The 18,608-nt window shown below is 35.7% G+C and overlaps 1 protein-coding gene across 1 annotated transcript in view; it reads right to left on the bottom strand.

The window, feature by feature from the left end:
* The window catches only part of kcnip1b (Kv channel interacting protein 1 b), a 44,943-nt gene extending 41,439 nt beyond the window's left edge, over nucleotides 1–3,504 (bottom strand). Inside the window, exon 1 of the mRNA XM_048177848.1 lies at nucleotides 2,622–3,504. Within this exon, the coding sequence (XP_048033805.1) occupies nucleotides 2,622–2,709 (88 nt within the window). The 5' untranslated portion in view covers nucleotides 2,710–3,504. The remainder of the gene's footprint in view (nucleotides 1–2,621) is intronic.
* Between the last annotated feature and the right edge of the window lie 15,104 nt (nucleotides 3,505–18,608).

The raw sequence follows: 18,608 nt of genomic DNA, 5'->3' as shown, positions 1-18,608 counted from the left end.
GCAGATTTATTTTCACAGCCGCCTTTGCTCATATATACTAAGGGTGCCAATATTTGTGGAGGACACTGTGTGTGTGTATATATATATATATATATATATATATATATATATATATATATATATATATATATATATATATATATAGTATAATGTGTCTATATAGGAATGTCGTCTCTCTTTCATAGAAACATTCAACCTGGTGCAAAACTCTGAGTTTGCATCAGTATTGATTCCACCAATCAGAAGGGTTCACAGTAAGTGTTATGGATATACCCTACACTCTCATGTGCGTTACATTTCCTCTACAGAAAACATGTAAAATTTGCAGCATGTCAAGGGAAGTTTGCTGGATCGATCGACCCTGTACTCTTTTAAAATGTCAAGTGCTCTTTGTCTTCCCACAAGAGGCTCATTCTACTGGAGCTGTAAAACTGCAGTAACACCAGCATAGCCATGTTGTCACCCATACACACACACACACACACACGCACACACACACACACACCCCACTTAAACAGAACACCTTGCCATGTGCTTGACTGACCTGTTCACTCGTACTCATGGTTGCGAATGTAATAATGAAACAGCTTCTGACTGGGTGTATGTGGACAACAATATTTCTAGAATAACTAGAATAACCATGATGAACGTATACAGACTCTCTCACACTCTATTCACTGAACTTTCATTACAAATTCACACAAATTATCATCTCTAAAACAAGGCTGATTAGCAGATCAAACTATTCTAATCAGTTGTAATAAAGACTCTATAGAGAAGAATAGAAGTCTTGCTATAAATTCCATTTTATTAAAGATTTTATTCTACTCTATTATGTTATTCTGTTATACTTTGTTAAATATTCTATTGTATTCTTTTCTATTTTACTAAAGTATAAGTATATTGTTTATTAGTGTTGTCAAAACTACCGACTTCAGTACCAGGTCGGGACCAATCGAATTCTTCTCTGATTGGCTACTGTGTTCACATGCTCAACAGATATGTCTGTGATTGGCAATAATGGTCAACGCTTCAAAAAAAAAAAAAATGTTGTAAATAGACATCTTTGATGCTCTTCGCTATAAGTGCTTACACAGATACACACGGGAGCGTTTGAAACAGGTGTCTATCAGAGGATATATTAAGTATCGTCACATTTTTAAAATGTCAGTACTGACTTGGTACAAAAGTTGGTACTTTGACAACACTATTGTATATTATTGAATTGCCTCTAACTGAACTTTTAGCAGTTCCGTTGGGGGTGAAGGATTATTTTCTGCTTCTATATTTTATTCACACAACCTAAGATAGTAACACTAAGATAAAGTCAGCTCATGCAAGTACAAAGTCACAGCTTCCTTTCATAGCTTTAGCGCTCTTTGTGTTTATTGCCTCACTGTGTTGCTATAGTAGTCTAGAGAGAGTGGATTAGATTCTATACTGTCCCTTCAAATCCTCAATATCCTCTTTAAATTAACTTCCTACTCCCCTGTGTATGGGAAGAGTATCTATCAGTGAGGAAGATATAATGAAGGAGTCGAGAGATAGCGGGTTCATCATGCAGTGTGCAGCCAGGTTCCGGCTCTCCGCACTCAGTGACAGCAGATAAACAGCCACTGCTTGGTTCCTGCATCTCCACGGGCACCGTCGGCATGGAGACGAACCATGCAGTGCTTTTCTGCTGACACAGTGCTATGATACTCGAAAAAAAGAAGAGATAAAGGAGATGAAAGAGAGAAAAGAGTATCACTGCCAAACAATGTGGTCAGAGTTGTTTAAAGTAAAAAAAAAAAGTGATTACAAAGGACGTTGAAAAGTGTGCTGAAGAAAGAATCCTGGTGAAGCATGAAAAGAGTGGGGCATTGGAACTCCATCCTAACATTGGTGTATTTATCTATTTGGCACTACTATACAAGCTTTATATATATATATATATATATATATATATATATATATATATATATATATATATATATATATATATATATATATATATAACAAAACAAACAAACAAAAAAACCCCCCAGACAAATACATTATAATGAATACAGGTAAATTGGGACACATTACAAAATTCTGTAGTTGCTGTTGTTTTAAAATATAATGCCAAATGGCTTGTGCCCTATAAATAATACCATCTTAAATCTTAAAAACAAAAACTTTAAATATAATATATAAAAACATTAAATATAATATATAAAAACATTTTACAATAAATATATTAAAAGCATTATATTGAAAATAATACTAAATCAAAATTTTTATATTAAATTTCCTAAAAACAAAAACTTTACATATATTAAAATACAATTTTAATAAGTATAATAGTAATTTTAATAACAAATACTTTCTAATAAAATACTAAAAACTTTTATAATATTAAAAATAAAATGATATTGATATGGAGTATATTAAAACACTTTATGAAATATAATATTAAAAACAAATACTTTAATAGAATTTTTTTTTTAATTGCATTGAATCTAATATTACATTAAAATCTTTAAAATTACATATAATATAAAAAACGTTACCATTTGTCCCAAATTACCTCTACTCAAGCTTTTAAGCAAGCTAATTTCCCTTTTTCTTTGAGCTTTATATTAATGCAGGTGTCTTACCTTTACTGAGGGTTCCCGAGACAAGCCTCCGAAGGGATTGAATGAGCTTTAGCACCCCCTGTCTGCAGCGACTGGTACAGCCAGCCATGATAAGGGAGAATCCGAGGGTGCACAGACAGCCCCTACAACAGCTTTAAGACAGCACAGAGCTGCTTTCACCAGAAGAGCTCACAGATGAGGCGTACGTCCCATATGAGCCTCTCTGTGGACTCCAGAGTGCTTCTCACGTCACAGTCTTGCACGTTTAGTCCCACAAGAGCTGCAGTTTAACAAATGGGTACCAAGTCCAAGAATGAGATGAAAATAAAGAGGATGCCCTCCGTCCAGATAACACACACACACACACACACACACACACACACACACACACACACACACACACACACACACACACACACACAAACACAAACACAAACACACACAGACACACAACTTTTGCCCACTCTCCCCACACCCTCTCAAACACACACACAAGACGCTCACAAAGTGCCTGAACCTGTTTTCCTCTGCGCCAACTGTTTGAAGTATAAAAGGAGAGTTGCTGAAACAGCCGACTGCTGCTGTACGAAAGTTAGAGAAGGAAAAGTTGGTGAGCGCTGCAGGCTCAAAGCTCAGAGACAGACCTGATGAATTATTAAGCGGATGGCAAGAGCCCGATGCTGCGCTACAAGGACTATGAAGTGCTCGGAGGAAGTTGAGTGTCCATGGAGACAAAAGAGTGGCTTTCCTTTTCCTTCACGATGCTTCTCCTGGTTACGCCTCTGTCTCTTTCTTCCTCTAGTTGTATGTGTGTTTGAGCGTGTGTGAGTGTGTGGTGTGTGTTGTGGCGAGAAGTCGGTGGTCTGCTGCGGTGTTTCTGACTGCTCTGTGCTGCTGGACAGATCCCTGCAGCATAAAAGAGGAGACTACTGTGCTCTCTCTCTCTCTCTCTCTCTCTCGAAGCATTTCTTGCACATCTCTCTCACTCTTGCTTTGTCATAGCTGAGCTTAAATTTAGATTAGATAGAGAATAGATTCTAGTCTTCTCTATTCTGTTCTAATCAGTTAAACTAGATTCTATGACAATTTCTATTATATTTATTGTACAAACCCAATTCCAAAAAAGTTGGGACACTGTACAAATTGTGAATAAAAACGATGCAATGATGTGGAAGTTTCAAATTTCAATATTTTATTCAGAATACAACATAGATGACATATCAAATGTTTAAACTGAGAAAATGTATCATTTTAAGGGAAAAATAAGTTGATTTTAAATTTCATGGCATCAACACATCTCAAAAAAGTTAGGAAAAGGCCATGTTTACCACTGTGTGGCATCCCCTCTTCTTTTTATAAAAGTCTGCATATGTCTGGGGACTGAGGAGACTCAAGTTGCTCAAGTTTAGGAATAGGAATGTTGTCCCATTCTTGTCTAATACAGGCTTCTAGTTGCTCAACTGTCTTAGGTCTTCTTTGTGGCATCTTCCTCTGTATGATGCGCCAAATGTTTTCTATGGGTGTAAGATCTGGACTGCAGGCTGCCATTTCAGTACCCGGATCCTTCTTCTACGCAGCCATGATGTTGTAATTGATGCAGTATGTGGACTGGCATTGTCATGTTGGAAAATGCAAGGTCCTCCCTGAAAGAGACGACGTCTGGATGGGAGCATATGTTGTTCTAGAACTTTGATATACCTTTCAGCATTGATGGTGCCTTTCCTGATGTGTAAGCTGCCCATGCCACACGCACTCATGCAACCCCATACCATCAGAGATGCAGGCTTCTGAACTGAGCGCTGATAACAACTTGGGTTGTCCATGTCCTCTTTGGTCTGGATGACATGGCATCCCAGTTTTCCAAAAAGAACTTCAAATTTTGATTCGTCTGACCACAGAACAGTTTTCCACTTTGCCACAGTCCATTTTAAATGAGCCTCGGCCCAGAGAAAACGCCTGCGCTTCTGGATCATGTTTAGATATGGCTTCTTTTTTGACCTATAGAGCTTTAGCCGGCAACGGCGAATGGCACGGTGGATTGTGTTCACCGACAAGTATTCCTGAGCCCATGTTGTGATTTCCATAACAGTAGCATTCCTGTATGTGATGCAGTGCCGTCTAAGGGCCCGAAGGTCATGGGCATCCAGTATGGTTTTCCGGCCTTGACCCTTACGCACAGAGATTGTTCCAGATTATCTGAATCTTTGAATGATATTATGCACTGTAGATGATGATAACTTCAAACTCCTTTCTGATATTGCTCCACCATTTTTTGCCACAGCATTGGGGGAATTGGTGACCCTCTGCCCATCTTGACTTCTGAGAGACACTGCCACTCTGAGAGGCTCTTTTTATACCCAATCATGTTGCCAATTGACCTAATAAGTTGCAAATTGGTCTGGCCTCTTATTGAGCCAATATTTGGCATGACATTTCAAAATGTCTCACTTTCAACATTTGATATGTTATCTATATTCTATTATGAGTAAAATATAAGTTTATGACATTTGTAAATTATTGCATTCCTTTTTTATTCACAATTTGTACAGTGTCCCAACTTTTTTGGAATCGGGTTTGTATGACATTATAAAATATTCTACTCTATTAAAGATAGTATTTTGTTAAAAACTACATCCTTTTGCTCTATTCTACCAGATTATATTCTTTTAAAGTTTCTATTCTATTCTATTCTATTCTATTAAAACTGTATTATTTTGCTGTATAACAGATTATATTAAAGTTTCTGTCGCATTCTATTCTAAATTTTCATTATATTCTACTCTATTCTGTTAAAGATTATATTTCATTATAACTATTTTTGCATTCTATTCTACTAGTGTCTATTAAATTTAAGTTTTTATTCTATTCTACTCATTTGTTTGATTATATTTATTAAATACTATATTTTATTCTGCTTTATTTGTCTAGATTCTGTTCTATTAAAGTTTATACTACAGGTGCATCTCAATAAAATTAGAATGTCGTGGAAAAGTTAATTTCAGTAATTCAACTTAAATTGTGGAACTCGTGTATTAAATAAATTCACTGCACACAGACTGAAGTACTTTAAGTCTTTGATTCTTTTAACTGTGATGATTTTGGCCCACATTTAACAAAAACCCACCAATTCACTATCTCAATAAATTACAATACTTCATAAGATCAATAAAAAATTATATTTTAAACAGAAATGTCAGGCTTCTGAAAAGTACGTTCATTTCTATGCACTCAATACTTGGTTGGGCCTCCTTTTGCAATAATTACTGCATCAATGTGGCGTGGTTTTGGTTCAGAAGTGGCTTGGTACGTGGAATGTGACAGTTGTAGTCCATTTCCTGAAGACGTCTGTGTGCGGTGGCTCGTGATGCACTGACTTCTTCAGTCCACTCCATTTGAAGCTCTCCTAAGTTCTTAAATCGGCTTCGCATGACAATCTTCTAAAGCCTGCGGTCATTCCTTTCACTTGTACACCTTTTCCTACCACACTTTTTCCTTCCAGTCGACTTTCCATGAATATGCTTTGGCACAGCACTCTGCAAACAGCCAACTCTTTCAGCAATGACCCTCTGTGGCTTACCCTCATTGTAGAGGGTCTTGATGATCATCTTCTGGACAACTGTCAAGTCAGCAGACTTCCCCATGACTGCTGTTGGGATCACTGACCTAAACCCAGTATTTATACCCTGAGAATGGTAATTTAATAGAACTTGAAAATAAATATTCTAATAATTTGAGATACTGATTTCTTGATTTTGATGAGCAGCAAGCTGTAATCATGAAAATATTTTACTTTATGTCTAATAAATCTAGAATACATTTAAGTTTTACTTTTTGAATTAAATTACAGAAAAATAACTTTTTCATGATATTCTAATTTATTGAGTTGCACCTGTATATTCTATTTAATAACATTCCATTATATTCTACTATATAGTGTCAAAGTTTTACTAGATTTTACTAGATTCTATTCTATTAAAGTTTCTATATTCTGTTGAATTCTAATTTTAACTTTTTGTTTTACTATATACTTTCAAAGATTCTATTCTATTAAATGCGTTATTTTATTCTGCACTATTCTTTTAGATTTTATTTGTATTAATGTTTTTATTCTATTAATTTCTACTATATTTTACTATTGTGTTAGATTCTATTCTATTAAATACTATATTATATTTTGCTCTATTTCACTATATTTTATATTATTTTTTTTTTACTTTCTATTATATTATACTATATCCACCATATTTTGCTGTGCTAAAGTAAAATACAGTATTTCATACAGCTAAAATATTCTATTCTGCTCTATTTTACTAGATTTCTATTCTATACTTTGACCCAAAAAGCCTATTAAAGAAAATTTAGAATATTTTGCCTTCTTAGAGACCTGTAATAGTGGTCAGTTTTTCCAGAAAAAAAATAAATAAAAATAATTAATGTGGCAAATGTAAAAAAAACCTATAAAAAATATATACTTAATGTAAAAATATCAATGCCATATTTCTTGTTTGAAATATCATTGTTCCCAACCCTAAATTTCCATGCACAACCCTCTCCAACCTCCCGCCATCATTTGTCATTCTTGCCCTGGATGAGGGGAACCCAAAATAGTCAGACAGAATACAAGGAAAGTGAGAGAGAGAGAGAGAGAGAGAGAGAGAGAGAGAAGAGGAAAGAGGTAATGAGAAGTGACAGCTCTGATAGATGGCAGGATGATGTCGGAGAAATGAGACAGATAAAGTTAAAAGGAAATATGAAGGAAAGATGCAATGCAAAGAGATATGGGAAGAGCTGGATGATCCACTGTCTCTTTATTCTCCATGCAGAGAAAAAGACCACATGTGTCTCCACAAGGATTTCAAGAGAGATTTCTCAAACTGTGCTCATATGTGCCAAGATACCAAAGTCTGCATTCAAAGTGATGTCAATATTAACTTTTCTCATGTCCAAACTATGTGCACTGAAATCCACATTATTTGTATCGTTATACTATACAGTGTGTCAACAATTGTTATTTTTGATTTACCCTAAGGACACATCTGAAGCAATGTTAATACCTGAGAGCTCCTTTGAAACAATAACCTCTATGCAGTAACATTTACTGATTTACTCATTTTTTTAAATGTCACTCTAAATATAACAGTAATGTGATAATTGACTATATGTTTCTTTGTTTGAAATATTTCTTACAGTGGGAGGTTTGTAATGGTTAGGTTTAGCATGTCCCCAGAGCAGATGCTTCTTATTCTATTAGACATGCTCAGAAAAGCCCTTTTATGTCCTGTGTTGCATATTGAAATATTTTTGGACTATGTGGGTGGAAGGTGCAAAGTGGATAGAGAGCAAGCAAGACAGAGTGAGAGTTTTGTATTTATTGATTAGGAGATTTACATAACCAAAATAATAGAATTTAGACTTATGTCTCCAGTTTTTCTTTTATATTTCAGTTCTGCTTCTGCCAGATTCTGAATCTTTTATGTACACGGATGAAGCTAAAATAGGTTATTCTTGTGCCTAAAACCATAAAGAAAAACATTTTCTCATATCATTATGAAATAACGTGTCCACACTGTGCAGTAAATTTCAGTGGTGCAGCAGTCATCTAAAAAGCATATTAGGCTGCTTGTGTTTGTGTGGTTTATGTTGTAAGAGAGCAGCAGGATTCACTCAAACAGGAGTATCAGCTCACAACAGCTGCAGTGAGGTTCAGTCCAAGAGATGTGCTTCAGTTCTGAAGGTCTAACACCTCTTTTTCTGCAAGCTGCTGGATGCATCTCTCTGTGATACATTTGTAGAGGAACAAAATGATATATTCAGAAAAAGCATATATTACACTTAAATATGTGTGTTCTTGGATAAGTGCTTCATAATGCAAATTTATTCTTAACTCTTACATTAACTCATATACCTAGCTATACCGTCGTTATAGATATGTACCATTCTTGCTATCATAAGCCAAGACAGCTTTGTAAGACCTACACTGCACGTAACCGCTGAGCTATATTGGTTGAATGACAAGATCATATCGTACAACGTTTAAATAGACAGAAACATCAGGCTAAGTAGCAGAAAAGATGCACAGATGTCATTTGACATGCTATCGCGTTTCATTTTTATTCATATAGTTTACATGTAGCCTATCATATTATACAATGTTTTAAACATTTAAATACACATCAAATAAAATAATACAAAATGTGTATGATGTAGTGTTTTAGGTGATAGTAGCCTGCTCTTGACAATGAAGTATGGCTCCAAATACTAATCCATCTGAAAGCACTGCAAGTTTGAATGTACATTTGAAAAAGCAACACGCGTCACACATCTTTTCAGACATGATAAGCATTTAACATCTTGTCCAACAAAAGGCAACATTTAATAACATGTTTTACTCCAAACTCACTTCATAACAACTGTTGAGCATCCTTCTGTGAGATGATGTGGTTTCTCACACAGAATAAGGCAGTCGTGTGTTTATTAGTCATGTTTAATTCAGCTACAGTGATATGATGCGTGTTATCTTCTGCAGCAGAGCATATTTTGAGTTTCTGCACAAGAGCGCATTCTGGCTTTCAGATGGAGAAGCATTTACAACTGATCACAGAGCTGTAAAGCTCTGACAAGCTGTGCATTAAATAATTGCAGCTTTTGCCAAATTGTGTGCAATTTTCGCGATAAAGCCCTAGCAGCAAATACATATATATATATATATATATATATATATATATATATATAGACCCCTTAAAAGTTTGTAAACATTGCAACATTTCCTGGTGGGCGGGGCTTAGCTGGAGGCAAAAAGAGGCACTTGACGCAATGTTGACAAGCGTAAGCTCGCACGTTTTAGGAGGGATTTATTAAACATGGATGCAGAAGAAGGTTCGGAACTGTCCGAATATGTACAGTCACTGACTCTGCGGGACCGTGACAGCTATTTTTGTAAATTAACTCTCGCGGATGGAAGCAGGCTGCCTGACCCGTATGCCATACGGCCACGGGAGTGGCATGAAGACTTGACGGGGCTGCCGAGGGTGGAGTGGCCGGACATCTACACTTATAAAACATTATAAATTATAATTATATAATTATATATAATTAATTATAATTATAATTAATATAATAATTATAATTATTATAATTATTATAATTAATTATAATTATTATAAAACAGAAACTTGCTGATTTGTACTAGATAAAACCAACACACCAGTACATATGCATAGATTATTTTACCTGATATGAAGTGTGCACTGCAAACAGGAGCATTATTTATGATCATCTCCGTCCAGTCTGTACACCGTATTGCATTCAACCACAATTGTCTTCTTAATTTCTGTGAAGGAATGTCTGCCGGGATCCGGTAAAACTTTAGTTTTGAACCAAAAGTGCTGTTCCTTCTATTCTGACAGCCAAAAACACAACAAGACGACATTTTAAAGTCAAAAACTCAAACTTTTAGCGCGCCTGCTATGAGTTCTTCCTTATGTTTTGCCTCCAGTTAGAGCGGTGACGTCACAGTGACGTAGGCGATTAAGGGGTTTATACATACATCTCATGTTTTTGCATTAAATAATAACAATTATAATAACAATTATTATTACATTCATATATATTAATGCATATTAGAAAAGATGGATAGATAGATAGATAGATAGATAGATAGATAGATAGATAGATAGATAGATAGATAGATAGATAGATAGATAGATAGATAGACTTATTGGTTGACCTCTAATGTTTATATACTTTAGAAAGTGGCTCCTAAAATATCAAGCACACAGAGATCTCTCAATGATGGACTGCATACAGCTTCCGATCCTCCAGTGTGCCCATTAAAATGATGCCTTCCCTTCCCAATCTATCCCACAAAGTCTGTGCTCCTCAAAAATGTCTAAATGTTCTTTGACACACACAGACTCACACTAGAGACTCAGTTGCCATTACATCACACTGTCTGAAAGCACCCATCTCAGGCTATTTTTACTGCTAACCATTTAATGAAGCTGCCACGATTTACATTTACACACAAACACACAGTGATAAACGCACACACGCTTAGGGCAGGAAACTGCACTCAGCACTGTTGAATTAACCTTCAGACTCCTCTTTAGCTCCCTTGCACCTGTTCTATCCCACTGCACTGAACAACACAGTCTTCTAGACTGCTTAGCACACTTATAGTGTGAAAATATAATTAAAGAACTGAATCTATTATAACTGAACTTTTTAAAATACTTAGTTCATGCATTAATCTAGTGATGATGATTATGAGTTTGTAAGAGTATGCTTACACGTATCATGTATGAGTCAGAACTGCAGTATTTATTTTGCTGTTCCATTTTAGATACAAGCAGTAACAATAAAACACGAGACTACAGATTGTTTATTTTGCGAAATAAAAAATTGAAAGAAGCAAACAATATAATAATAATAATAATATATTATATAATTATTACATTTCATATATATATCCCATTGCCCAACCTTATCTGCCAAGCTGAAGAGTGTTTTCTTGCTTGCCCTCAATACAGACTTTCAGTTAGTGCCAGACTGTACTGTGTGACTGACTCATTCACATTCAGTTTCAGCTTGAATACACACCTCTTCAATCACTCTTGCCCTTTACTAGCACTCTTCTTACTCACCTGTAATATTTGAACTGTACTTATCTTCAAAACTACTTATTTTAATTCATAATCCAATGCCTAGAGTACTTGACTCCTACAATAGTATCTGTTATTTATATTTTGATTTAAGTACTTTGCACGGTGTGGTTTTTTTTCTTTTCTTTTTATATAAGCAGCAGTCACTGCACCATCCCAGTAACAATTCTTCCAGATCCCTCCTCCTTCCCATCTCCTCCTCTATTTCTCTTATTCTTCCTCTGCACAGTGCCGTTATAGGAGGTTCAAGCCACCTTCAAGGACAACAAGCCAAGTTTGTTTACTATTAACTATAAAGACTGAATGGGAAGTTGAACTTGAATGTAATAACCAATATACTAATATAAGGTAAAACTTTTTACAGTGTCTTTAGCCACGTTTTCTCTCGCGATAAGTCATTCCAAAAATCATGGCAATGGATGTTGGTAGGTTTACTATATTCCAGCCACTGCACTAGGCATTATTTTTAATCAAAGGAGACAAAGGCGTGTTATCCAAGCATTTATGGCAAGGATAGCCCTTTATACTTGGGAGCAGCCACGTATGAGGTGTTTCTGGCTGTTTCTCCCTTCTATCTGCTTTGAGGTCTTGATAAATTCAAATTGTGGCATTTCTTTGTTGTTTAGAACCCAGTAGTCCCGTAATACTTTTGTCTTTTATGAGTTTAATGAAGAACTCTCATCTTCCGTCCAAACATACCGCGCCATCTTTAAAGAATGATCAACTTTTACATACGGCAGGTGACATGTAAATGTTTCCATTGCAGTTTTGCGAAATATTCCTTTTTTGAATTGCCTGAAAAACAATTTTTTTTAAATATATGGGAGTTTTTGCGAAATTGACGTGTTTCCATTGGCGTATTTTCAATTCGCAATTTTAATTTGCGCAATTTAAAAGGTAATAGAAACGTGGCTATTGTTACACATGTTACATGCAGTTGCTGTAGTAATAACTATAAATTATGCATAATTACATGCAATTAACTCTAAACCAAACCCTCATCCTATAACCCCAACTCTATAGTTAGTACATGTAGTTAATTATTATTACTCAGAACTTAAATGTGTAATTACACTGTAATACTGACACCTTAAAATAAAGTGTAACCTAATATAAACAAATGAATTCATAAAAATATGTTAACACTTTGTTTTGATAGTCCACTTTAGACATTCTACTAACTATAAGTAACTTTGCATTTGTGTAAACTACTCGTAATTAGAGTATTAGTAGACTTTCTGCTTACTTTCTGATAAAACTTTATTTTGAAGGTCTGCCAACAGACATTCAGTAGACTTTAAATAACTTTGCAAGTAGGCCTACATGTCAACTTATTCTACTAAGTCTAACCCTAACCTAACAGTCTACTAACAGTCTACAGTCTACTAATACTCTAATTAGAGTTAGGTGACTCTAGGGGTGAAACGGTTCTCGTTAAAAAAAATAAAAAAATAAATAGAACCGTACCATTCTGCACACTAGGTTCAGCATGCCCTTGCAGGTTCATCTTTTATCTGACGACACATACACATCTACAATATGGTTTGTAGAAAATAAATAAAAGACAGACAGACAGAGTTAGGCTAATGTATGTTTCTGTCGATGGATACACATTCTGGCTTCCCCTTAACTTAACTGTTCAATGCGAGTGCCGTATGCTCTATATGACCAGTCATTTACGTTGTAATCTAGCGTGTTGATATCGCGCGAGCGCAGGTGAGACCTAAACTACGGAAGAGGATTAGGGCCAAGCAACAATAAAAAAATAAAACCATCTCGAGATTAAAGTTGTTAAATTTAGAGAAAAAACTCGTTAAATTTCGAGAAAAAAGTCGAAATAAAATGTTGAGAATAAACTCATTAAATTACGAGAAAAAACTCATTAAATTTCAAGAAAAAAGTCGAGATAAAAAGTTGAGAATAAACTCGTTAATTATGAGAAAAAACTTGTTAAATTTCGAGAAAAAAGTCGAGATAAAATGTTGAGAATAAAGTCATTAAATTACGAGAAAAAAGTCGTTAAATTACAAGAACAAATTCGTTAAATTATGAGAAAAATGACGTTAAATTTCAAGAAAAAAAGTCAAGATAAAATGTTGAGAATAAACTCATTAAATTATGAGAATAAAGTCATTAAATTACGAGAAAAAAGTAATTAAATTATGAGAACAAATTCGTAATTTAACGAATTTGTTCTCGTGATTTAACGACTTTTTTTCTCATAATTTAATGACTTTATTCTTAACATTTTATCTCGACTTTTTTCTCAAAATTTAACAACATTTTTCTCATAATTTAACGACTTTTTTCTCGTAATTTAACGAGTTTATTCTCAACATTTTATCTCAACTTTTTTCTCGAAATTTAACGATTTTTTTCTCGTAATTTAACGAGTTTATTCTCAAGATGGTTTTATTTTTTTATTATTGCTTGGCCCTAATCCTCTTCCGTACTGAACAGAAAACGTTGCTATCTGCATTTAAACTAAACTTATTTAAGCCTTGCCAATTTAAACAGTAAAGTGCAAGGCGTGAAAAGAACATAGGCGCGCTCTGTGAGAACATTTGCGCACTCATCCGAAGCGCGCACACGGAAGCGCGTGTACAGCGCGCAAATAGTCTCTTTCAAGTCTTGTGCTTGAACGGACAAATTCACACAAAATTATGTCAACATGCCCGTCTTGCCGAGTATTCTAGCAAGTATAGTCGGTTATGTCTTAAGTGAACTTAAACACTCGAGAAAGAACGCATGTGTTCAGTATCAGTGTAGCCTACTGATCCGTGTATTATGTCTTAAAGAGACAGCAGCCCTTGCATTCCTGCTGTCTGAAAGTGTTGTTAATGTTAATCAAACAACAAAAGACAAGGAAATCACTCAGTGCTCATGACTGAAATAGACTGAAACGATATGCTCGGTCACGATATGGTATATCTTCATACTGGGTTCACGATACGATACGTTTCATGTTATTTTGAACAAAATTTTAAAAATGAAATATTAACAAAAATATTTGTTGTACATACAAGATCACATTGCAAGGTTTAATAAAAACCTTTTTTTTTTTTTTTTTTTTTTTACCGTTGTCCTGTCGCGTGACTGGAAAACCAAAATGCTGCTAGACATCGGACTTATAAGAAGACAGGGCATCTTCAATTTCAGTTTCAGCCGAACTCATGTTGCCCTACTAATGTGCAGTTCAAGTGATTTCTGCAACTGCGATGAAAGCACACACGACGCAGTTGCAGAGTAGGTCACGTCGGCAGCTCAACCAATAGGATTAAACTGCCGTCATATCGTAAATGTAACGCCACCACTCTACATATTGTAACATTTTTGCATTGTGAAATATTGTACTGCTATATCTTGTTATACCCCTAACTTAATAATTAATAAATATTGATCTTTATTTAATTTATTCAGTGAAGATTATATGCAATGTTGTTTTACATTTTTATGGCTACTTTATTCAATTTTCTGAACCTGTGAACTGGATACATGAAAAACCAGAAAAGCGATATTTATTTGTATCATTGCTTTACTGTATTTATTTGTGCTGTTTGATTATTTGTTCTTATTTTCTTTATTTTTATTTGACAGTAAATTTTTTTTACCTGAACATGGCACATATTGAACCGTACCAAAACCGTGAACCTAAAACCGTGATACAAACCGAACCGTGAGTAATCTGAACCGTTGCACCCCTATTTGACACACAGTTGTAAAGTTACTTAGAATAATATCTAAAGTGGACTGTCGAAATAAAGTGTAACCAAAAATATTTTCTTAATATAAAACTTTTAGTCTTTTTAAGAAAAATAATTATATCTTCTTTTAAAAATGTTTGGATATTTTGTACTGGAAAAACAAGAGAGAGAGAGAGAGAGAGAGAGAGAGAGAGAGACAGAGAGAGGACCAAACAAACTGTGGGTCATTTTGCAGCACTGAAATCTTCTGATTACCAATGGCTTCTAACTTCAGTTAGTTTATGGGAGAGAGAATGAGAGAGAACGTTAATGATCTAGAGACAGTTAATATGATCAAATGAGGTAGTGGTATGGCATAAATGTAATTTATGAAGAGAGATAATAATACATTATTAGGATATAATGATATAAAGCAAGACTAATTTGCACTCACAAGCCAAAATTATAAAGCTATATATGACACCTAATGGATAACACCACACTACCCCTCCGCTATCCTGCTACACCTGTGTAAAGTAAGATACCACAGCCAGTGCATAAATGTGATAATGGACAGAGCATGTGTGATTTGTGCATTTGATAGGTGACAGATAGCAGGTGTCAGACAGTTGTGGCACCACATCTCAAAAGTGAACTGGAGGCAGGTTTCAAACTGACAGAAAGATACACACCTGCAAAAGCTTACAGAGCAAAGACTCCATATCAGCAGAGAACACTATATGGTTCAAATGGGTTAGTTTAGAACCACTGGTATGATATATTTCTTTTTTCTCGTTTACATATTATACAAATGATCCCACCACTTTTCGGATTTTGTTGAGACAACCCTCCTCCAATCTGACACTTTCGTTGGAGCACCAATGCATAAATACTTTTAAATAAACAGACTCATGATAGGCCTATGTGGGCTCACGAGTGAGCAGGAAAGAAAGGAAGCAAATAAAAAAGTATAAGGAGGGAAAGCTGTGATTTCCACTCTAATCAATGTGTGTGGCACAATGCAGCGAAGACAAATAGCTTGTTTTGTGTTTTCTTTTTTAAAGGTGCTCTAAGTGATGTCACGCGTTTTTAGGCCAAAACATTTTTTTGTGACATACAGCAAACATCTCCTCACTATCCGCTAGCTGCCTGTCCCCTGAACACAATGTAAAAAACGCGGTCTCTGTAGTCGCCACAAGCTCTGAAAACGGCAACAAAAACATACTGGTGCAGCCTGGACCACAAAACATAATAAACATGCTCCAGCCAATAACCGACAAGAATGATTTTAAATGCGCGTTCATGACTGTTTCAGGAAGCACGGAAGGGAGGGGGAGGAGGAGGAGGAGGGAGGGTCTAGCTAGCCTCTGTTTTGTTTGACAACACTTCGAAGGAAGTTACTCCACCCAGGATCGCTTAGAGAACCTTTAAAGAACGTTCACATGTTAGTAACTAACCGGTGAGTAGGTGGTGCTTCTGAATGTTTACACTACAACTGCGATGTGGTAACACGTGTTTCTGAGTACCTTCATATGTGGTTTCAGCGATACGATTACAAAACGATTTAGACTCTTTTAGGTCGAGGCCATTCACAAAATCGAACTAAATTGTACTTAAGTTCCAGGTTGATGATGCAAGATGCATATCCAAAGTAGCACACATTCTCCTTGCACAGCACCGAATGAGCCAATAAGCATGTCCCAACGGGTTATTGAACCTAAGAACCAGTTTGAAATGAACTTAGAAAAAGGAACCAACTCAAAAAGAACTAATGAACCGGTTCTAACTGTTGATGTTTTCAGAGGACAACTTTGTCACATTTCGAACCGATTCTTTGGTAAACTGGTCTGTTCCAACGTGGTCCATGGTGGCCCATGAAGGCATTTTCATAATCAACCATATCAACCATCTTTAGGGTATAGTTAGTTTGAGGTATGGTTACCCCATGTGATTCAGGATGCATACACCTGAAGAAGACAAAGAATACATGAAGAAGCTTCCAGCTTCTCATGGACACAATGGCTCACAAAATACTGTGATTTGGCAATGCAGCATGTATCCACTTTCTCCTTGTGTTCTGGATGGAAACAGTGTTAAACCTAATGTCACCTGAAGTAAAAATAGAAACTGTCTTCTAGACCCTGACTCACATGAATGCCCCTGAATGAAACCATGTGATGCTGCTCCCCCCTCCCATTTCCACTCTTTTCTCTGTACACAATATAAACAATTCTAAGAAACATACAATCCACTGTGCAGGCTATTTCTACCACCAGGCTGTTTTGTGCTTGTTTCACTCATATTCACACGTTTAGATAATTGTTTTCTTTGTATCCCCTTGGGGAAAGAATGCGTTCTTTAATCATGCTGCTTCACTTCAGCGTTCTGACCATCCATGTCCAGGAGAAATCCCTCCAGGCTCTTTCTGTCATCATAATCTTGCTTATCTTGAATGTTTTTTCCTGGCTGCTGGTCTCATGTGATTGGCTATGTTCTGGTGTTTTAAACTTTGGGGGTTCTTTTGAGACATAAGGTCTGCTTTGCATTACACTGTTAAAAATAAAAGTTCCAAAAAGAGGTTTCTGCAGCAATCCCATAGAAGTTGCATTTTGGATTCCCCAAGGAATGTTTCAGTAAACAATTCTTAAAAGAACCATTTTTCCCCCAAATCCGAAGAACCTTTTTTCCACTACAAAGAAACTTTTGTGCAGTGAAAAGTTTCCATGGATGTTAAAGGTTCTTTGTGGAACCATTGATGCCAAAAAGAACCTTTATTTTTAAGAGCTTTGCTGAATGAATGAATAAAGGGGACCTTCAGTCTAGCTTCCTTCACCTTCTGCATTGAAATCAGTCTGTGCTAAATAAGAATTTTTATTTATTATAATTTTATAATGCTTCATTTTATTGTATCACGGTCATTCTTGTAAAATGTACTGAGAGCATTTGTGGAACTAGTGGTTTCTGTTACCTCAATATTGCAGTAGGAGTGCTCCTTGAGACTCGTTGATGATTGGACCTTCCTGTCATGTGACTCCTTACATCAGCACATTTCAGCTGCCCTGAACAGAAACGGTGAATTAATCAGAGTTTCGCCCTTGTGAGCAAAATAGAGCACAGTTTTACGATCATTAAATATGAAAGACTAAGAGTAAGCAATGAAGATGCTGGCATAAGGAAATTTACATGGAAATCAATGCTGTGAGGTTCAAGGGCAGGGGGATCCAAGAGAGAGATTTCTAAGTGTTTGGGTTAAAGTTAGTGCACAAACACTAACACTCAAATGCACATCATAGTTATGTAACCAAAGGAGACAGAACACTTTTAGACTACAGTGTTTCATACCTCACTGGGCTAAGGACATTTTCAGTAACTCGCTCTCTTTTTCTCTGCATCTATAGTGCTTCTTGTTGTAATATTTGGTTATGACTGTCATAACTCATCTTCTGAAAGAGAAAAAGTGATCCACACAGTACTATTAGTGTCCATGAACAATGCACACACACACACACACACACCAACCAACAAATCCATGTCCAAAGCTCTCCAGGGGGTAAAATCTGCCACAAAAAATGGAATAGTTTATTGCGCATTTATATATTTACTAGAAAGAGAAAAAGAAATAGACTGCCATTTACTCCATTCTAGAGATTCAAGGCATACTTTAT

Source organism: Megalobrama amblycephala, linkage group LG2 (genome assembly GCF_018812025.1).
Source record: "Megalobrama amblycephala isolate DHTTF-2021 linkage group LG2, ASM1881202v1, whole genome shotgun sequence".
In the NCBI taxonomy this organism is placed as follows: domain Eukaryota; kingdom Metazoa; phylum Chordata; class Actinopteri; order Cypriniformes; family Xenocyprididae; genus Megalobrama; species Megalobrama amblycephala.
This window is presented reverse-complemented; position numbering and strand designations above follow the sequence as displayed.